The sequence below is a fragment of the Mercenaria mercenaria genome, chromosome 14, assembly GCF_021730395.1.
Source record: "Mercenaria mercenaria strain notata chromosome 14, MADL_Memer_1, whole genome shotgun sequence".
Taxonomy (NCBI): Eukaryota; Metazoa; Mollusca; class Bivalvia; order Venerida; family Veneridae; genus Mercenaria; species Mercenaria mercenaria.
Window position 1 is genome coordinate 51,943,729 of NC_069374.1, and position 23,567 is coordinate 51,967,295.

The 23,567-nt window shown below is 35.7% G+C and overlaps 1 protein-coding gene across 2 annotated transcripts; it reads right to left on the reverse strand.

The window, feature by feature from the left end:
• Positions 1 to 5,646: 5,646 nt before the first annotated feature.
• LOC123527607 (uncharacterized) lies at positions 5,647 to 22,726 on the reverse strand. 2 transcript variants are annotated; one of them, XR_008367114.1, is made up of 8 exons: positions 22,620 to 22,726; positions 18,984 to 19,058; positions 15,747 to 15,788; positions 14,248 to 14,378; positions 12,525 to 12,743; positions 7,726 to 7,865; positions 7,306 to 7,358; positions 6,576 to 6,651 (listed from the first exon to the last, which is right to left on the reverse strand). XR_008367114.1 is itself a non-coding variant. In XM_053523481.1 (7 exons), the coding sequence occupies exons 1-7, from the start codon at positions 22,663 to 22,665 to the stop codon at positions 6,549 to 6,551; spliced, it is 669 nt and encodes a 222-aa protein (XP_053379456.1). In that variant the 5' UTR covers positions 22,666 to 22,726; the 3' UTR covers positions 5,647 to 6,548. The 2 variants fall into 2 exon arrangements, 1 of the variants encoding a protein (XP_053379456.1); XM_053523481.1 differs by lacking the exon at positions 7,726 to 7,865 and having other exon boundaries at positions 5,647 to 6,651.
• Positions 22,727 to 23,567: the final 841 nt, after the last annotated feature.

The window sequence follows — 23,567 nt, forward strand, 5'->3', positions numbered from 1 at the left end:
CTGTGTTATTCAGTTGATCAGGATGTGTGTTTTATCTTTGGTACACGAGTGTCTTTGCTGTTGTGGTTTACGTTGTAGTGTGACTGTTTGACACGTAACAACACAAGTTAACGTTTTTAAGTATACTTTATTGAGCACCACAGTGGCAGTCTAAGGCTAACTGAACTACAAATATTTTGACGTTTCTTATATAGAGGGAACCCCAATTAGGGTATATTTCAAATGGCAACCATAGAGACAGGTTCGTGATTCAGTTCCCATGTATCTAGTCGCTTTCTGACATTAATCTGTCACGGTAACATATTACTTGAAGTCATAACTTTGTCTATTTCCTATCTCCGACATATCTACAACTTAATTATGATAGACAAAAGGCCATAGGATATTTCACCTGTCATTAGGGTAACAACTACAAATTAGGTTTTTCTTTTGTACAATACACAATGTTAATAATTCAGTTAAAACAGAGAAAATCGTATTTTAATCCAAACATCCCGAATTATTTGGTAGGAAAACTCCATTACCCCACACTCGTTACCCGCCGGAAAAGATGTTTTCTGTTCTAACAGAATAATTCACATGTAACAATGTGAATACACATAATCTAAAGAATAATTTTGCAAGTAGTGAAGGAATATATAAGAATGCAGTAGAACAAAATGCGAAATTTATGAAGCGTATGTGTACATTTCTTAAATAATGCATAATTTAGATAATTATGATATGTCTTGAAGAGTGTTCCGAATTATGCTATTAAATAAATTACAATCTGTTGAAAATTCGGGCACATAATTGGTGAATTTGACAAATTAAACAGGAGGAAGTCAAAGCAGATAGTGTGCGTAATGGTAATGCGTCGTCTGGTTGCAGTATACTTTTAGTTAACCGTTTTCTTGTTAAGTAACGGGTTGAGTGCCGAGATAAGTGTGCTGCTTTGGTCGTTCTTTCCAGTATCAGGAGCAGTGGGCGTCAATTTAACGTTTTCAAGTGTAGTATGTGTACACGCCACGTCGTCTGTGGTGGCCGCCCTCGAATATACACCGTAGTCAGATGTGTTGAAATTCCCAGTACCTTTCTTGCTGCCGGTGACAGATCGGTTAATTGTACGTTTCTTTTTGCAAAAACAGTAAATATAAAGGGCCAAAAATAAAATAAGAGGAACAGTTACACATATTGCAATGATGACCCACACAAGAAAGATATCGTATTGTTGAATTCATTCATGCGTAAGAACTCTAAATTGTTAATCAACTGACTCATAGGGATTTGATTAAGGGAGCCCAGCTTAGGGGCAACTGAATAATAGAATTATTGTGTCGGGTGCCATAGAGAATTTACCGAAAAATTTGGGAAAGTAAATGTCTATAGCTCATTCTTAATGTTAAATTTTGAAGAATTTTGATACCAAGAGCCCAAAGTGAAATAATCATTGTAGGCTTTGCAGTTCATTTCAATTTTCACAACACTCAAATGCGCTTTAGCAATTACAATAGAATGGCTTATTGAAAGTGTTTTACAGATGATTACAATTTTGATATCGGTTTTTGTTGAAATAACCCAAAATCCTTGAAACAAATAATCTGCAATAGGTAGTTTGGCTTGACAAGCACAGAACAAAACTTTGAGGTACGATCAGTATCTTTAACGAATAAAGCGACTACACATAATTTTAAAAGATTTATAAAGTAAACTGCCGACCGAAAAGTACATAACAACGTTAAACTTTGTTTACAAGTTTGTAATTCCTCGTTGGTGAGCAGGGCGTACTGGGTTCTTTCGGCATTAGTTGCAATGACAGTTGATTCTATAATCTAAATCATAAACAGCTGTTAAGTCAGAAAGATTTGCATCCTTTGGGTCAGTGGAATTTGTTGCTATATAAGGCGTTTCCAGATTGAAAATTTCAAAAATGTCAAATCTATTATTTATTTCAAGGAGTGGAACTGATATTTTAACAATGATTTGTGTTATCAACAATAAAGGTGGAGCAATGCAAGAATTCGTAAAAACGCCATAATTCACTAGAAGGGTTTGCAGGAAGTACTAAAGTTTGTAGGACCTGTGATAAAATTTCATATAAAAGAGCTTTTAAGTGTAGAGGAGAAATGAGACTAGGGGTTACCCGTTCTGTGCTAAGCATATTTAATAGATTTTTAAAACCTTCAAAATGTAACGTCGCATGTAGAAGCATTTTTTTAAGTTCATCTATGAATAGTTCTAAATTATGAAAATGTATACTATACTTTTGAACTATTTCAAGGTGGTTTTCCATCTTCGATTGCCAAAGGTTGATTCTTCGTTCTAATTGTTCAACCGAAGTCATTAAGTCATTTATAGTTTGGCGGTTTTGTGAGATTTGAGTTCGAGATATATTTAGGATGGACAAATTATTGTTTAAAACGTGAATTATACTTTTCTGTGTTTTTGCGAGCTTGACAACATTGCGTTTTATAGTAGAGACATTAGAATCGGAAGCGGTGCCAAACAGACTTAAAAACACCTCCTAAAGGTAGAATCGAGCGACGTTCACGGCTAGAGAGGTGATTGAAATCAGTAAGACTGGAAGTCATGTGGTGGTACTGTTCTTTTAGGTATGAAATTTTCCTAGTACATTTTTGATAGAATCAGGAATGGCGGGGACATCAAAATGTAACCGTCCGTCTTTATTTTGAGTAGAAAATTTGGTATGCATTGATGCTGTAATGTTTTCAACCAAAACAAGTTGTTTTTGTATTTTGTCTAAGGAAGTTTCGACTTAACCCCATAAGACGTGACTTTGTGTGGCCAATCACGAACGACGTCCTGCGCAATCCCCCGTAGGGTAAGGCGATTCCCAGGGCGGATCGTATCCTCGACATAGCAGGAAAACCCAAGCTGCAGCCGAAGCTCCTCCATGGCCTGAACAAGGTGTTGAGCAGGAATCCCGCAGATGTTTCTACAAATAAACCTGCCCAGACCATGTGCCAGTCCATCCTTGAAGATGTCGTAGGCCGTGGAACCTGGCAAGGTTACATCTTGCAAGGCAGCGAGAGCGCAGTTCTCAACCTTAACGGGCAGTTTCTCGTGAAATTGAGAAAGACGGCCTTATCAAAAATTGTCGCAGCCATCATGAATATTCTGAAGAATAAAAGTAAACTTCATAGTGAGAACATCTCTAAATGTTTATTTTATCTTATAATTTTATTAATTTTATATATATAAAAAATCATAACTTAATAGTCAATGATCATTTTCTCATCGCCATCTTCTGGCGCAGTTTGCATATCTGAATCGGAATCTGTGGAGGTGTTTAATTGAGTTAGGTGTGGCTGATTAACTGGATGTTGTTGTTCCTGGAGTTGTTTGTTCCTAAGATGTTTTTGTAGTTCTGCTAGGGGAATATCATCCTCACTATCAGATTCTTCTCGATGCATGCGCACCCGTTTTGTTATAGGTGGTAACCCGGTAGCTGGAGCAGAGGTATCTTCTGAATCAGAGCTGCTGTCTTCATGGTTTTTCTTAAGGGTCGATCTGAGTTTAGTTTGGGGACAGGCCATTCATCAATGTTTTTTATGACATGTTAGGGGGATTTTCGTTCTATTATTCTGTAGTAGGGACGCCATTTTGGTTCAAGTTTGTTCTGGCGTTGGAATTTTTTATAATAAATAGGATCGTTTATACTGAACTTGACATCTTGTGCACTTTTATTCGCATATTTAGCACGTCTACGTTTAGACAATTTCAGTTCACGGCGGACGTTTATGAAAGCTCAATGCTGTTCCTGTAAAATGAACTTATGGTGGGGGTAAGAGTGAGGTTGGGTGCGCACCATAAACCGGTTTAAGCTCCCCAGTGGTGTTTTTGCCACTGACCGTTCCAAGGCGGTGCCCCACTGTGTTCCTTTGTTTGTTCGTTTTGTCCTTGTGTGTTGACTTTGTGTGCGCGCGTGTATGCTTATTGTTCGTCTTGTCCTTATGTGTTGGCTTTGAGTGTGTGTGTGTGTGTGTGTGTGTGTTGTTCGTTTTGTCCTGATGTGTAGGCTTTGAGTGTGTGTGTGGTGCACGCGTTTGCGTGCTGGGGGGTTCGTTTTGAGGAGGCTGCGCTTTTGGTGCGTGGCACTCCCTGTTTGATATTTTTCTTTGTTTTTATGAAAACATTCACCGTGGTACTTCCTCCTTCTAGGGCGTAATAGGTTATCTATGGGTAAAATTGGGTCACGTTTAAAATGGAGGAAGTAGGGCGTGGTTTTGGAAATTTCAGAAGTGGAAAATCGCATCGCACCCACTACCAGATTGAGATACATATCCCAGTATTTGACATTTTCTTGAGCCTGTTTGGAAAGGATGTTATTTATAGTGGCATGCGCCCTTTCATTCATACCATTTGCGGCCGATTGATAAGTAGTAGTTCGTATTTAATCATATTTTAATCCAAACATCCCGAATTATTTGGTAGAAAAAAACATTATCGCACACTAGTTGCCCGCCGGAAAAGCTTTTTTTTTGTTCTAATAGAATAGTTTACATGTAACAATGTGAATACATATAATCTAAAGAATAGTTTTGCAAGTAGTGAAGGGATATATAAGAATACTGTACATGTAACAATATAAAGGTATATGAACTAATGGCATGTAACATTTTTTTTCTTTTGTACAATACACATTGTTAATAATTTAGTTAGAACAGAGAAAATCGTATTTAATATTTTAATCCAAACATCCCGCATTATTTGGTAGAAAAACCCCCATTATCCCACATGTTATTAAAGAACATGACATTCCCTTGTATATTCGTCCTTGTTCAACTTTCCTCTTCGAGTTCTTTCCCCCACCCCAGCCCCGGCCCCATTTTGCCCCTTACCATTTCCTTCCCTTCCATCTATATTTAGTATAAATTAATATGTACTTGTTGGATGTTTGAAGCAACCCATCTGAAATATTTTTCCATTACATCTTTTTGTTTTGGGTCTACAATGCAAATGCGTGGCTCTGGGGCTGTGTTTTAGTGTTCTGTGCTTCCGAGAATTCTACCCTTGCCTATTATATTTTGTACGAAAACTGAACCAATTTCCAAGTCCAAAACGGGCCATAATTCAGCTGAAATAGTTGACAGAATTATGTTCTCTGGTCTACATATGGAAATCATAATGATAAGCAAGTGTTCAAAGTTTAAAACCCACATGACAAATAGTTTTGACAAACCTTGGACTTGCAGAAAAATTGAATCAATTTCCAAGTCCAAAAAGGGCCATAATTCAGCCAGAATAGTTGACAGAGTTAAGTACTCTAGCTTACATGTGAAAATCATGATGATACTCAAATGTTCAAAGTTTCAAAGCCGCATGTCAAATAGTTTTGACAAAACGCTGACTTAGTAGTACGAAAACTGTATCAATATCCAAGTTCATAAATGACCAGCTGTAATTCAGCCAAAACAGTTGACAGAGTTATGAACTCTTGACTCCAGATACAGACTGTTATAATAAACAAGGGTTAAAAGTTTTAAAGAAATATGTCAAACACTTTACACCAAATATAAACTGGTAAGAACAATTTAACCAAGATCTGTCAGTTAAAAGGGGTCATAGTGCAGTCAAATTCTTTGATAGAGTTATGTACTCGTGCCTAATCCCTTTTTTTTTTCTTTTTTTTTTCTTTTAGGTTGGATTTAACGTCGCACCGACACATGATAGGTCATATGGCGACTTTCCAGCTTTAATGGTGGAGGAAGACCCCAGGTGCCCCTCCGTGCATTATTTCATCACGAGCGGGCACCTGGGTAGAACCACCGACCTTCCGTAAGCCAGCTGGATGGCTTCCTCACATGAAGAATTCAAAGCCCCGAGTGAGGCTCGAACCCACATCGATGAGTGGCAAGTGATTTGAAGTCAGCGACCTTAACCACTCGGCCACGGAGGCCCCGTGCCTAATACTGGAAATGGTGATAGTAAACAAGTGCTGAAAGTTCCAAAGCTTTTTTTCAAAATACTTTGTCAAAATGTTGACTGGTACTAAGGTGACACCGACGCCAACGCCGTGGTGAGTAGAATACTCTACTTATTCCTCGAAAAGTCGAACTAAATTTCCACAAATAGTGGAGCTAAAAATATGCTGTTAAATGTAAGCCCCTTTCAAGTGATATATACCATCTACACAAGGCTAGATTTTTTATTTCAGGATTTTCAAGTGTTTGTTCGTTTTAAGGTTGTTCCACAAATAAAGAATAAGTTTTCTAATAAGCTGTGATAGAAGATACTTTGACATTTTTATGACATTCACAATACGGCTGTCTGGTTTTCAGAAATGTACTTTAGATCACGTTTAAGATACTGGCAAAAACGTTTAGTGTTGCTAAGTAACGTTTAGTGTTGCTAAGCGTATGAAATGGCAGGTGGTGTAATACTCAAAAACAGCAACAACAAAATTTCTTGTATTTTGTTGAGAAATGCATTACATAATTAACAATGATATGTAGTTACAAATATATGAATATATATGTTATAATCACTGTACAAATAGATTAGTACCCGTAAGCGTAAGAATATGCAATCTAAAAACTTTCATAACTTCATGAGTAGAATAACTTGGAAAACATAGTGTCATGTATATTCTGAACAATGTCTATGTGCGGATAGATCATGCATGCATCTTCACTCTTTCGATGTTTATGCCTGAAAATAAACAGTGCATAAAAGATCATAAAAAATCATAAACAAATAAATGTAATGTAAACATAAAGTCCTTGGTCATACAAATGTATACCAAATAACTAATAAAACCATGCAATAGCAATTTGCAAAAACATACAAGTACGAGAAAAATCATGATTTTGTAAATTGTCAGGGTAGAGAAGAGCTAATGGGTTTTTTTGGGGGGGTGGGGGGGGGGGGTTTCATGGTATAGCATTTTATCGTATGGCATTTCAATTATTCATACGATAAAAATGAGAAAAATAGTTCACACAAAAACGGTCCCTATTGCCCACCTGAGAGACATGTTCCTGTGAACTGAAGCGGATATCTATCTATTTTCATAGTATTAGGCTAGACGTTAAAAACGATAGTAAGAAGTATCTCATAACCGCCTACTTTTTGCAAATTTGAGCTGGACCTGTATGAATCGCCGTCACTGTTTCTATTTTCTTTCGACAGGCTAGGTCTTACACTCGACCGTCTTTAATGAAACTTGAAGCATTCATTCATTCTACACAACAAAGACTCATTCGACAGAACAATTAGGTCCACGATTCAAAATGACCAACTGAATATAAATGCCTATATATCTACACTTTAAATATCTATATTAAACAGCCAAAACCCGCTCACCTTTCAATAACTGTAGGAATTTCTTGCTGTAATTCTGTCTGAATTGTCTGCGCCTAAATGTAAAGAACATTTCATTTGAAATAAATTACTTCAGAAGTTTACGAACACAAAACCACCATGAACAGAAAGTATGCTTAAGGATGTGTCTACATCATAGGTGCAAATAAAACAACAAGTGGGCCAAGATGGCCCTAGGTCGCTCACCTGAGAAACACACCATAACACACCATAATAGTGTAAACATTGATGACCAAGTGATTTCATGGAAATAAATATTCAGACCAATTATCATTAAAACTGGAGCAAAATTCTAGAGTATAAACAAGTATTTTCTTTTATTTGACCTAGTGACCTAGTTTTTGACCCCAGATGACCCATATTCGCTCTTGACCTAAATTTCATCAAGGCTATCATTCTTACCAAATTTCATGAAGTCCAATTGAAAAATACAGCCTCCATCGAATATACAAGGTTTTTCTTTGATTTGACCTAGTGACCTAGTTTTTGACCCCAGACTACCAATATTCGAAGTTGGCCTAGATTTTATCAAGGCAACCAATCTGACCAAATTTTATGAAAAACAACCGAAATAAACAAGTTTTTTGAAAGTGTAAAGTCCAACCAGAAGTTATAATTGAGGCGTTGATTTCTTCAGGTGAGAAAGCAATTCAGCTGGCTTATGAAAGGTATGTGGTTCTACCCAGGTACCCGCTCGTTGATGAAATAATGCACGGCGGGGCATCTGGGGACTTCCTCCACCATCAAAGCTGGAAAGTCACCATATTACCTTTGTGTTGGTGCGACGTTAAACCCAACAAAAACAAACAAGAGGGCCATGATGGCCCTGTATCGCTCACCTGACCTAATGACCTAAAGATCATCAAGATTAACATTCTGACAAAGTTTCATTAAGATATGTTTATAAATGTGGCCTCTATAGAGTGTTAACTAGTGTTTCCTTTAATTTGACCTAGTGACCTAGTTTTTGACCTCACATGACCCAGATTCGAACTTGACCTACATATCATTAAGATTAACATTCTGACATAGTTTCATGAAGATACAGTCATAAATGTGGCTTCCAGATCCTTAACAAGCTTTACATTTGATTTGGCCTGGTGACCTAGTTTTTGACTCCATCTAACCCAGATTGAAAGCTAACCTTAAGATCGTTAAGATTAACATTCTGACCAAGTTTCATAAAGATATGATCATAAATGTGGTTTCTAGAGTGTTCATTAGGCTTTCCTTTGATTTGACCTGGTGACCTAGCTTTGACCCCACATGACCCAGATTCGAACTTGGCCTTTAAGATCATCAAGATTAACATTCTTACCAAGGTTCATGAAGATACAGGCATACATTTGACCTCTAGATTGTTAACAAACTTCACCTTTGATCTGACCTGCTGACCTAGGTTTTGACCCTACATGACCCATATTCGAACCTGACCTAGAATATGGGTCATCAAGACAAACATTATGATCATTTCCCATGAGTTTCAAACTTAAAATTTGGTCTCTATGATGTTAACAAGCTTTATCTTTGATTTGACCTGGTGACCTCGTTTTTGAACCAACCTGACCCACACTGAAACTTAAACTAAAGATATTCAAGGTTAACATTCTGACCAAGTTTCATAAAGATATGGTCATAAATGTGGCCTCTAGAGTGTTAATTATATTTTCCTTTGATTTAATCTAGTGACCTATTTTTTTTTTTACCCCATATGATCAAGATTCAAAACTGACCTAAAGATCATCAAGGTTAACATTCTTACCAAGTTCCATTAAGATATAGTCATAAATGTGGCCTCTAGAGTGTTAACTAGCTTTTCCTTTGAGTTGACCCGGTGACCTGTTTTTGAACCCACATGACCCAGATTCGAACTTGACCTTAAGAACATCAAGATTAATATTCTGACTGAGTTTCATAAAGATAAATCATAAATGTGGCCTCTACAGTGTTAACTAGCTTTTCCTTTGATTTGACCTGGTCACCTTGTTTTTGACCCCACGTGACCAAGATTCGATCTTGACCTGAAGATCATCAAGATTAATATTCTGACCAAGTTTCATAAAGATACAGTCATAAATGTGACAAATAGAGTCACTGGTGTCTGACGATGTCAAACCGCGAGCCGTTTCGTTACGAAGACAGGTAATGGTTTCGTTGTGAGTATTTGTTTACATCTAGCGTGGCATGCATATGCGGTTTACAAATTTTAATATATTTTGCTTTTTTTTCGGTGTGGATCTTTGGATAGTAACAGAGAAATGGTGAGTTAATGTGTATGTTAAGTTGTGTATGCGTATATGCGACATTTTGTTTTTTCTTAAATATTTTTGTGTTTACTAGTGTTCAATTAATATGTGTTACATAAAAATCCTTGTTTATTTGCAAAACGGTATAAAAGTAAGATAAAATAATCAAAGAAAGAGTCACTTGTCGAGATATCAGTGAATATTTGTTCCTGCTACAATAAGATGTCTCTGTTATTACGAAAACATTATTAAAATCGGCAATATTCATCATTTTTTGTGTCTGTGTTTCGCACAGTGTGTGTCTAGGTTTTCATACGAAGTACAACAAAATAGTATGTGTTTCGTTACAAAGTCGATTTTCTTTTTTTTTCAGAACCTTATGTGCAGCTATTGTGACTACATTTGAGAACATAAAAGACACAGTGTGTCACTGTGTTGAGGATCACCCGGCAGAAAAGGTGTCCTACATGTGGAAGTCGATTGACGGGAGGAGTAATCGCCAAAGGACATACAATATATTGGGGTCTAATGTTACCGGCAAAGAAATCAGTTTTGATCCCCAATCTGGGAAAATGATAGTACCTACCAAATCTTCAGCCAGCGACAGCCCACTTCGAAAACTACACAAAATCAACACACCATCAAAATCAGTTCATCGTCAATTATATTCACAATTAGAAGTCGACCAAGAACATGTCGAAAACTTATCTTCAACTGAGGCAACCGATTCAGTTGCTGATTTATCGGAACTGTTGGACACCACAGTGTTATATTCGGATTCAGAGCCCGACATTGAGGAGTATGAACTAATGGAAAATGCAAATGACATCCCTGATGACGTAATGGCGGACACACAAACTGTACAAATGGTAGTTCAGCAACTTAAAACGTTATTGCCGTCTGTTACCGCTCATTTAGCTGATTGTGGTCGTTTACATGAATGGATGAATTTCTTTCATTTGATTGACTCTGGAGATTTTAGTGTAAAGCACATTGCGGCCCAGTTGTTTCTAGATGTCATAAAGTTTTCAAGCCTAGAAGATGTGCGGCTAATGAGATACACTCCTGAAGTGAGACAGTTTTGGACAGTCGGACAGGCGCTGTTTAAATCTAAGTTTCTGCGATTCATGGGAGGATACAAGGTGTTTTCAGGAGCAATTGAGCATGGAGACAGTGACAATAAATCAATGACAAAGTCTGATATTAACATGATAAATTTTGTTTGTCCAAACAAGGATGGTTTAAAGGAAGAGAGAAAGAATTACGCGCTGGACTGCAGCACCCCAGGGAAAAGGTTACCAAGACGAATGCTTTTAAGTGAAACTTAAACAGACGAGAATGAATCATCTTTCCCTAATGTTAAACACAACAAATTAAACAAATTATATTAAAGGTCAGCGCACATTTATAATTATCTAATGGCTTCAGAAGAAAACCTAGACATATTATGTTGATGTCTTCAATAGAAAACCCATACACCTTCAGTTGAAAACCCATACCTAATGCAGTGACTTCGAGAGAAAACCCATACTCATTTCTTATAAACACGACCGAGTATTAAAGGCAATTTTTGTAGGAATAGAGGCATAAAATCAAATGAAAAACATGTGCAGGCGAAAAATATGTTGAACTCGTTTTCAAAAGCTGAAAGTTTAAGCACAATAATTACATTTAATAACGGATGCTTGTGTTTATCATGAATTTGCTGTATAAAACCACACATTCAAAAAGAAACTGTCTGATTTTATTCAACACATGATCAAACAACTGCAAATTAGTCATATGTTTGCTTTGCTAACAATTGGTAAAGATTTACAGCTTACGTTTCACACAAATACTCTTACCTTTATATGCACAGTTATGAATTCCAGTAACACAGGGGTGTGTGAGGCGTGTATGTAAAAAAATACTCACAACGAAACCATTACCTGTCTTCGTAACGAAACGGCTCACGGTTTGACATCGTCAGCCACCAGTGAGAGTGTTAACAAGCTTTTACTTACATTTGATCTGGTGACCTAGTTTTTGAGCACAGCTGACCCAATATCTAACTCGTTCAAGATTTGATTCAGAGTAACATTCCAACCAAGTTTCATTAAGATCGGACCAAAATTGTGACCACTAGAATGTTAATAAGCTTTTCCTTTGATTTGACCTGGCAAGGGTCAAATTTAACAATAGTTTCTACTAGCTGAAATTAGCTAGCGCCCTTTTTGATCACTAGCTAAGATGAAAAGCTACTGGCTAAAGTTAATAATATTTAATTACTCTATTAATATTTTACTAGCCAAACTTACTGATTGATCTCTGTTAGTAGCCAGTCACAAACAAAAATACTTTCTATTAGCTTAAAATAGCTTGTGCCACTTTTGTTGAAAAATAAAATATCATAAACATAAATGATAACATTCATTTCATGAAGAAAAACGTGTACCTTCCAACCAATTAAACTTTATTAAAGCTCTTTAGACATTTGCTTGTTATATTACTGACTAGCTGAAATTTGCTAGTACATTTCAAACCCACTAGCTATTTTAAAATTCCACTAGCATTTAGCTGGTATGCTTGTCTAAATTTGAACCCTGCCTGGTGACCTAGTTTTTGACCCTAGATGACTCAATATGAAACTCGTCCAAGATTTATTAAGGGTTACATTCTGACCAAGTTTCATTAAGATTGGGCCAGATCTCTGGAGTGTTAACAGTCAAATTGTTGACGAAGGACGGACGATGGACGACTGACGGACGACGATGGCCAACGGACACAGGGCTATCACAAAAGCTCGCCTGAGCACGAAGTGAAAACTTCCCCGAATAGATCCCACATTGTTTAGGCAGTAGCACTTGAATGACTGTATCTCAATGGGTATAATAAGAATACATGTATTTGCACTTGAATGATCTTACCTCAATGTGCCCTATTTTGTCTATATGAACTGCACATAAAAGAACTTACCTCAATGGGTCCTACTTTGTCTAAGCGTACTGCACTCGCAAGTACTGTACGCAGTGTTGTGAAGAGAAATGCTGCACTGGAAGCTTGCAGGTTTATGTTTAGTGTAGCACATATTGCCCCAAATACAACTGGCAAATGTTTGCAAGGTAGGCTGTCATTCAATTTCAGCAAAGATGGAATGTTGAATACTTTAACACTGGTATCTAACATTGATCGACCCTGAAACAAAAATGTCAATTATGGAAGAAATGTTAACTTCTGTCTTCTTTCTCATAGTAAAATTACAACGGACGTACAGTTTGATTATGTAATATGAATGATTTCCATAAAAAAAGAAAGGTAAAACATGACCAATTAACAGCTCAACTGAGTATGTTGCACAGTGCTTGCCCGTTTAAAAACACGATTTGGTGTACAAGGTTCCGAGAGTGACAGTCATTTCTACTACCATCCATGAATAGGCTCGATCAAACCGAGCCTGCAACATTTTCGTTTTTGTCATTTTGAGCGACCTGTGAAGTTTCCACTTTTTCTATTTTATTATCACAGGGACGGCAGCGTTGTATGTGCCGTGCGGCGGCCGTAAAAATATCTCCACGTACATTTAGTCAGGGCTCATATATTTCGATCTTCTCAGATCGTTCAGCACGACTTTTATGTGGTGTTATTGGTACTGTTTAGTTTCTCAGCATGATCATTTCGGCCTGGGTGGTTCCAATACTCCCGCTTTCATAGCCTTGGGTATTGTATAATCACAGCTTGGATATATAGTGCCTGCTTTTTAATTTTGTCTTTTGACAGTTTCGGTGATATGCAGGCTCCATAACCTCAGATCCCCTTTCTAAATTCCAATTTGTTTTGTTCTGCCCATTGTTTTTTCGATTGGGGCAAACCCATTATGTACTTTATCTGGATGTCTCTAAATTGCTTTTTGTACTTTTAGCATGCGTAAATGTTGAGTTCCGCTCAACCCGTGGCTAGAGTGCGTGGACGGTAGCATGCATTTCCACTACCGTCCATGAACAGGCTCAATCAAACCCAGCCTGCAACATTTTCGTTTTTCTATTCTATTTACCTGTCTACGACTTGCTTGTTCAGCAACATGATTTCGTGCACAACCTTCATAGAGTCTATTAACCTGTCTAGTGCTTGCTCGTTTAGCAACATGATTTGGTGTACAAGCTCCACAGAGTCTGTTTACCTGTCTAGTGATTGCTCGTTTAGCAACATGATTTGATGAACAAGCTTCTCAGAGTCTATTTACCTGTCTAGTACTTGCTCGTTAAACAACATAATTTGGTGTTAAAGCTTCACAAGGTCTATTTACTTGCATAGTGCTTGCTCGTTTAGCAACATGATTTTGTGAACAAGCTCCACAGAGTCTACTGGTATTTACCTGTCTAGTGATTGCTCGTTTAGCAATAAGATTTGGTGTACAAGCTTCACAGAGTCTATTTACCTGCCTAGTGCTTGCTTGTTTAGCAACATGATTTTGTGAACAAGCTCCACAGAGTCTACTAGTATTTACCTGTCTAGTGATTGCTCGTCTATCAACATGATTTGATGTACAAACTCCATAGAGTCTATTTATCTGCCTAGTGCTTGCTCGTTTAGCAACATGATTTTGTGAACAAGCTCCACAGAGTCTACTAGTATTTACCTGTCTAGTGACTGCTCGTTTAGCAACATGATTTGGTTTATAAGCTTCACAGAGTCTATTTACCTGCCTAGTGCTTGCTCGTTTAGCAACATGATTTGGTGTACAAGCTTCACAGAGTCTGTCCAGATCACAAAGAGCAGGTATATCTTTATACTGCTGATGAGCTTCTTTTAGAAATGGCAATATAAATGATCCTGAAAAATTCAAAGATTCAAACTATTACTTCCTCATATCCATTATACTTAAGAAGTTTTTAAAAAAATAGTGTTGATCACTATATTGCACAGTTAACTCTTGTAAAAATTATAAACTCCTTGCGAACATCAAACTTTGATGTGTCTGTAATAGGTGAAGTCTGTTATAAACATATAATGAACAATTTCCTTATAAACATTATTTGTATAGTAAATTGATTTATAATATTTACCCAACTGAACATGCCTTGAATTTCAATAATTGTCTTTCTATTATGTGTCTGTTAAAGTTACATTTTTTCCATTTATTTCACAACTAGTATCCTGCTCTTTGATTATTTATTATGTAATAATCATGAACATGTTAAATATCAGAATCATATGCAGTCTAAGCTAACAGAATTTTAAAAAAACAATTTCTATGACAATAAAAAATATAATACAAGATCAAAAATTGAAGAAAAAAAAATGTTAATTGAGAAAATTAGCAAATCTAAATTTTTGTACTTGAAAGAAGAACGTTTTGCCAATATGTATAACACTGAAGATGTAATTTGTCTTGCATAATAATAATGTTATGTTCAGGTGTTACAGATATATCTTATCACTGCATTTAAAGTTCCATAAGGCTTTAAATTTTATGTTAAAAACAGATGAAATAGCTGTTCAAACAGACATTATGCATTATTACATGGTCACAAAAACACTACTTTTAATACTGCATTTGAACTTTTACTATTAGATCCATAAAGGAAGGTAATATAAAAACAATGGACTTATTAAAACTTTCTATCATGTTAATCGGTATACAAACATTTGTCAAGTATTAAAGAAAACGGCTACTGCAGACAGAAATTACTATATTTTTACATTGATTGCGAAAAATGCAGCAGCCACACTATAAGCAAAGGCATTATAAGCCTTTAAATGTATAAGATTATACATTATACCATAACCGCAAAGTTATGGTTGTATATTAGGCACAGCTCTAGAGATCAAATGATTACACTAACTGGTTCAATGGCGTAATGGGTACTATCTAAATTATGTCTGCAGGGGGTCCCCGGGTCTTCCTTTACCATCAAGGCTGGACAGTTGCCATATAACTTAATACAGTTGTGTCATTGTGATATTAAACTTAATAAAACACCAAATGAGCTGCGCAATGAGAAAACCAACATAGTGCATTTGCAACCAGCATGGATCCAGACAAGCCTTTCAAAGTGAACAGCTCGGATCCTGACCAGACTGCGTGGATGTGCAGGCTTGTCTGGATTCATGCTAGTTGCAAATGCACTATGTTGTTTTTCTCATGGTGCAACTCGTATACATGTATCAAAAAATTGAATTGCCTGACTGCTAACTCACCTGAATTTTCAAGACAGCATAGCAGATAATCCTTTAAAGAGTCTGTAAATAAAGAACTGGATATAAAATATATACATCTCCGATTTTGGATATCAATACATTATGGTAAATTATCTCTGCTCCAACACTATGAATGCCTCAACATCAAATATGTCTTGTTATGTCTTAAGGGATTTTACAAACATTAAAAATAATCAAAATTATTATTAACATTACAGCATTTTGGTATAAAAATTATCCATTTCACGGAAGTACTCCAACACTGCTTAATGATCATGAGTACATATGCATTGTACTATTATCAACTATGTGTTTTATGTGAGAAACATACATATACTTTATTTTTAAAATGTTAATTACTTTGTTTCAGAACTATAAAAGATCAGATTAACAGAAACTCAATTACTTGAACCTTTTATTGATTATTTGAACTTCTCTGCAATTCAGTTAATACTAACTCGAGAAAAATTTGAACCGCAGCATGGCAAAACCAAACATACTGGCTTTGCGACCAGAATGGATCCAGACCAGACTGCGCAGTCTGGTCAGGATCCGTGCTGTTCGCTAACAATTTCTCTAATTGCAATAGGCTTTGAAAGCAAACAGCATGGATCCTGACCAGACTGCGCGGATGCACAGGCTGGTCTGGATCCATGCTGGACGCAAACACACTATGTTGGTTTGCTCATGGTGTGGCTTATTTATGCTCTCTTCAAATGAATGCTATCATGCATTAAACAACTTTTGCCATATAATTCGCACCATTTGTACCTGCATCAAAATAAAAAGACAAGTTCAAATCATTTGCAGAATACAATCTTTGATGTAGATTGAAATCTATTTAACCTCAGTGGAAAATATTTATGGATTTAACCAATTTAAAAGAAGCTGAATTATTTCAAACGTTCTGTAATTATATGAACCTCTCTATCAATCTCCTTAAGAAATGAAATATTTTTTTTGGTGTTCATGCGAAATGAACGACAGAATAGGATCGGCAAATACATGAATCACGCTAGCAATTCATGTTTAATTTGCCGATCCTATTCTGTCATTCATTTCGCATGAACACCCAAAAAAAATACTTCATTTCTTATATTTACATTATATTTCCTTTTTATTTGTAAATAAGACTGAATTATAAGTTGCACACATTTTGCTGCATTTCACATTAAAATCAGCTTCCCGGCCATTCTGTTCACCAGATGGAACAACTGCGACGTCATTTAAGGAACGTTCTCCCTGACTATACGCGGACGTTGTCAAAGCAGCGGCCCGTTATCACTAAGTAGCATTGACGTAACTTTCGCGCCTTTCCTTCTGCTGTTCATACGAAATGAACGTCTTAATTTTCAATGGAAAAGAATACAGTAGGGCGAATGTAAATATTTGTAATTAAGGTATTGGACCCCTAATAGTAATGTTTAAAAATGGCATTTGCTTGGTATATTCCTAAAGCTGACCATGTCTGACACTGTGTTGCAAATTTTAAACAACTTTTACCGTACCGTTTTTTGTAAATTTTGTATAATTCATGGTATTTCCTCATGCTCAAGAAGAAACAAAATTCAGTGTGATGGCCACTATCTAAAACATTTGCAGAGAATTCATTACAGCATTAATTTTGATAAAAGAAACATCAAACTATTGTTAAACAATTATAAAACACAAAATAAAACTGTAAAAATCTTCTTTTTTTTTCTAGGGTGCCTCAAGTAAACAGATTTAATGAGACAGAATTCTAACTCCAACACTGAAAAATTAAAGTCGAATCCTGTGGGTCTGTTTTGAATTTTGCTCACTTCATTCAAAAATAACCTTGGGGCAACAGTAAAACCTACCTGCATTTCTTCCACAATATGTAATCTAAAGAATGAAGGCAAAATAGAGGACTTTTACTGCACGTAACTCAGTATTTTTAAAGATGTCTAACTCTACCCCTCCTGATTCAGAGGTAAATTCACATTGAACAGCAAAAAATTGCTTATAAAACGAAAATTTTCCACTTTTGTACAATACATTCATAAATAGTCTTGAAAGAAGTAAAAACTTACTAGAAAAAAAGGAAAACATGGGAAAAAAAAATTTGGTCCCAGTGGGGTTTGAACCTGAAAATTGCAGTCAAAGTAGGTTTATAGTAGGAATTGAATACTCTTCAAAAAGGAGATCCTCTATTACCGGTCCAATACCTTAAAGCAATGCTCCATTTAGATTTATAATTATCCAGCACAGTGACTGATTTGCACATTCTCTGAATGAAATAACTAACACAATGATTCATATTATTTGTACTGAGCATAGAAATAATTGAAGATAAGTTCAAATCACTTGTAAAGCATAATAAATGAAATCAACAGACGTTACAACTGTTTAACCTTGACTGAAATCAGAGGGTGAGCAATAATCTAGTGGTAAAGGTGTAAGCCGCTCAACCAGGTGGTCTTGGGTTCAAGCCCCACTGGGGTCACTGCTACACTTTCTCATACGACACCACTTTTTGCGAGTGATTCAAATAAGCTTCAAGCTTTCATCAGAATTAGGCTAATATAAATTAGTATAAACTGAATCATTTATGGATTGGTTAACAACAGCAGCAGCTAAATTTCGCATTTACTGTATTTAATTCATCCATCATTTGGGTAGCTCAAAATGAAATCAACCAAGCATTTGATAAAAGATTTAAAGCTCTTTTCAATTTAATTCATGCTCTCTCTATACTGCAACATAGGTGCAAATATAATTTAAGACATGTTCAAATATAATTCAAGAGTAGTTCAAATGTGAGTTTATGTTACTTTGACGATTCACACAAACAACAACTAATAAATGACTTATTGTAACTACATCTTCTTAGCATCTTTGCATTTAAATATATTAATAACAGGAAAGTGTTGGAAATTATCAAAATGTTACTGATTTATGCTCACTGAAAATCAAGTCATGTCTTTAAGATATAAAGATTTGCATATTTTTTCAGGGGACATGGAGTGGTAAAGATAATCCTAGGTATACATAATACACCTGCAATATTAACCCTTAGCCTGCTAAATTTTAAAAATGGACTGGTCCATCATTCAAGTTGGGCAATACCATTTATTATTATAAGGGGTGTTCACTGAAAATTTACTGGCTGAATAGCGAACAGTGTACTGCACTGGTCGCAAAGGCAGAATCACTTGCCACCAGCAGGCTAAAGGTTAAATGGTATTTTTTAAATGTAAAGCAAAAAAGCCAGACCTTTACTGTGAATAACAGATGTCTTCAATGCTGCCTCTAAACCTGCACTGTGAGAAAATCCACCAGTAGGAAAACCTACAAGATAAAAGCAGTTTTTGAGTTAAGTCCACTGCAGCAAAAACAACATGCCTCCTGTGTAAAGGACCATCTTTGAATGCAGGCCACTTAACTATATAAACAACCCAATAAAAGATCACCAGCATTCTCTGATTAGTGAATACAGACCAGCTGGCTATAAAGGCCACCTCTAAATACAGACAAGCTGGCTATAAAGAACACCTTTCAATACGGACCATCTGGCTTTAAAAAACACCTCTGAATACAGAACATCAAGTCATAAAGACTATCTCTGAAAAGATCACATGGCTAAAAGGACCAACTCTAAATAGAGACCATCAAGCTACAAAGATTATATCAAAAGTAGACCCACCTAGCTATCAAGACCACATCTTTACTTTTCTATTTATACCATAAAGTGTCTGTGAATAAAGACAACATTTAAACCTAGAAATAAAGACTCCCCTGACCCACCCACTACTTCCTACCAATAAAAATTTCCCATGGGCGTAGCCCCCATTATGCACAGTACATACAAGCATAATGTAAAAATTCCAGGTACGTTTGTTGCCAAAACAAGAGTTACTAAATTATAGCATCTTTAATGCAAGCAGCACTTTATATATGTATGTATAAGGCTTAGCCCATCTAACTTAGCGATTTACCAGTACTGATTCAATATTGAAATCTGCGAGATATGATGTAATCAAGAAAGTTGCAGGATATGACGTAATCACTGTTGACACATTCAACCTTTTGAACTTAATTTTTTTCAAAATATTGACCTTTTAAGTGTCCGAATTTCACATGAAATATATGCCGCAAAATGCGTCAGAATGCACCATTTTTAATCCAAGTCACTCTCCAAAATTTCCCAGGGACCTTTTAGCGGTTAAAATTTTTGAAATATTGTCCTTTTAAGTGTCCGAAGTCTGAATTATATGCCACAAAATGCGTCAGAATGCACCATTTTTATCTAAGTCTCCAAAGTTTCCCAGGTGGTGCGGGGTGCATTTAACGTTAACATGCGATATATACTGAATGAGATATACTATCGAATTAAAAAATGTGGTCTTCGGGCACGTGCACAGAGCGTCTGACTTCGGATTTTTTTTGGAAGAATGTGCTTTTTTTCTTGTGCGTAATAAGTGTCCACATAACTTGTCTGAACCGAAACATCTTGCACATCAATACAAATATGGGCAGTATTGTTTTTTATTCAAAAATCTACCTTTAAATTGATACTAACGAATATTTCTGGGAAAGCTGATGAACTGTAACGATTCCCGTTTGAGGCATTGCCTTATTTCATATTATGTAGGTATTTCAACGACCTTGACCTTTGATGTAAACAAATATGGCGGCCGCTGTTTGAAAGTAGAAAGTGCCGCTCGCTTAAAAATTCATAAATACATTCGTGATTTTTTCGGTGGAAAAGACATGTTCTTTAAGAACAAATTCGGCGGTGAAACTTTGCTTTTATTTAGTAACATAGAAAGTTGGAAATGATTTTCAATTTTCATAAATACAGCAGCAAACAAAAAGCAATTTCTACAGATGATGGATCACCTCGCAAGTATTTTATAATTGCAGACATAAAATCATTATCAACTCGCATAAAGCGATTTGCCTCCAAAACGTCCAATCGTAAAGTGCTCACTGCGCATGCGCAACGGAAGTTATGAAATTCTAAGGGAGAAGCAATTATTCATTTTCTGTATTTTTATGAACTATCACCACTTAGGGGAAGTAACTAAAATATTGCTAATTATGCATTCTGAAACTTATCCCTTTGTTGGAAGTAGTGGTCTCCCTTTTGTTTTACATTTTTTCTTGCATCAAGGGAGAACAAGTAGGAGAAACACTTGCATGGAGTAGAATCTTTTTTTTGTGATAAATTCAACTAATTTCTTAGTATTTTTAGAAAGATATTGCCTTAAGAAATGAAGTAATATTTTGAATTATGGTAAAGTGTTTTGAAACTGCCCCTCTGGCGAAATTTCGTTTTATGTTTTTAGGCCACTTAGAACTTTGTTTTTCATAAAATGTATACCGATCTGTTCAGAATAAGTAGAAGTGTCTTTCAAGAGATGGTGTTCTGTTTGGAATAATAAAGTTTCTCTTATATCACATGTACTCTGCTTGTCGGCACATTCTGTTTTGTAGAAAATATCAAACATCTTTTTCAAAAATATTTTGACATTATGCCTATTACTGTGCGCCTAACATATTTCTCAAGGCACTCCCATTGTTGATATTATTACAAATATGTAATGTAACAGTATATTTCAAAATATTAAGAAAATTGCAAAATGACAGTGAAAGTAGAGCTGTCAACATGACAATGCTATATTTAAGAAAATAAACAAGTTAACCCTATTTCATTACTGGGAGTACCTAGATAGAATTGTTACACACACAATCAAAACAAAGTTAAGGAAAAAATAATTTCGAAAAAGAAGTTTGATTTTTTCTACAAAACAGAATTGGCAGTAGAAGTGCATGTAATAATTGTCAAAATACATATTCCAAAAGATGCTTACCTTTGTGTAACATATTTCCTACTTCCTTTGAACAAAATAGTGTACTTATTATAAAAGGCAGTGGCTACGATTATGGTACCGTAATCCTAGCCTCTGGTTCTAGGATTACGGGAGTTCCGTATTCCTAGACAACCCTATGAGAATAGGCTAGGATTACAGAAGTATTTTAAGAGGCATCAAATTTATGTTAGGACATGCATAAATGACATTGTAAACTTACTCATTTCACTTAATTTCACTAAATATTTTGTGCTGTCGATCGGCCGTTTTGGGTTAGTATAATCTTAATGGCGGTGCACGGAAATATTATAGAAGTATCTATGTTTCGTATATACCTGCATTTTTTTTTTCATCAAGTCAACACAAATGGTATTTAATAACATACAATATGGTTATAAATCATAAAATTCAAAGTATAGATTTTTCTTTTTTTAATCTAACTTTGACACTCATATTTCTAATATATTTCCGCGCGCCGCCATTAAGATTATACTAACCCAAAACGGCGAATAGAAAACACGAAATAATAAGGCAGGCATGAAAAATTAAGTGAAATAAGTAAGTTTACAACATCATTTATGCTTGTCCTAACATATACTTTATGCCTCTTAAAATACTTCCATAATCCTAGCCTATCCTCATAGGGTTGTCTAGGAATACGGAACTTCTGTAATCCTAGAACCGGAGGCTAGGATTACGGTACCGTAATCGTAGCCACTGCCATTATAAAAAGTAATGGTCTTAGAGGTATAAATTTCCAAAATTAAAATTCACCTGAAGGCTGTTCTCCAAACACTTTTGATGAACCTTAGCCTAGGTTTATGTAGAACTTAGTCGAACTAATCCGACATATACAGTTTGTTTTATATTGTGATGGTGGCTGCAAAAGTCAGAAATTAAAAAACAGCCACTCAGCGACAGAAAGCTTGTCTAATGTAGAACTGTGCCTTTCCGGTGAGGACATAATCAAAATATAAACGGTTAGAATATAATACATAAACAAAACAACATACAATAGGTTTACTGTCATTCTTACCACTGTCACAAATTTGCAGCAAGCTTATTTGACTGTCAAAATTCATTGTTTCCGCATAACTTGACAGCTCGCTATCTATTGAGCAAATGGCGTAACGTCATCAAAGGGAAGTAACTTAATCACTAGCTTTACTTATGTCGGTTATTATCTTATGCAGTCAATAGTTAAATAGAGCTATTAACTGTTTAATTTGTTAGTATACATAAGCACAGGTTCAAAAGACTTTTCTATTTGAAGAAGACTTTTTTAAGACAACCAGTCTTTGAAGAATTCATATATATATAATCACTTAGGCAATGTTAATTGATTCTTTTAAAATTTTCAATCAGAATACGGAAGCAAGAAAAGAACAACAAAAATAACAAAAGCAACTCACCTTACTTAAGACCTTTTTAAATAGTTAAATATGCATCTAAAGCCGTCCTGGCAGTGTAAATGCAGTCAAAAATACAACGAAAAGATTCTTTGGAGAAAAAGTAACATATCTGTCATCATTGCCCACCATTAAATAAATTCATAATCTGGAGGTGGGATGGCTATTTTGGGGTAGCTGCTATAAACAAGGAAAAAAGTTCAGTGGAGTCTTTTGCAATAATTAATTAATACCTTTAACAACTAAATTAAAATTTATGCATAACTTACCTCGAAATTTCCGGTAACAATTCATCAACTTCTTCGAAAACTTTATCCACATGTTCATGCAACAACTGCTGCGCGATAAAGCATAGTAAAATCGTTGTGCGATAAAGCATAGTAAAATCGTTGTGCGATAAAAAATAAAATCATTACTTCAGTCTACACTGAAAATGATGAAAAACGCAAGACATTTCTATGAAAAAAGAAAAATTTCAGTCTTCAATGCAATATAAACTGCAGTAACCAAAGTCATAAAGTAAGTAACCTTGGTAACCAAAGGAATATAATGGGTTGTGAATGGACACTTGTGCA

Excerpts from the sequence above, each read along its gene's own strand:
- LOC123527607 (XM_053523481.1), bottom strand. The coding sequence starts at position 22,665 with ATGAATTTTGACAGTCAAATAAGCTTGCTGCAAATTTGTGACAGTG. Across the intron at positions 19,059-22,619 it reads GCTGCAAATTTGTGACAGTG|GTTTTCCTACTGGTGGATTT; the intron begins GTAAGAATGACA and ends TTTATCTTGTAG. Across the intron at positions 12,744-14,247 it reads AACGAGCAAGCACTAGGCAG|GGTCGATCAATGTTAGATAC; the intron begins GTAAATAGACTC and ends TTTTTGTTTCAG.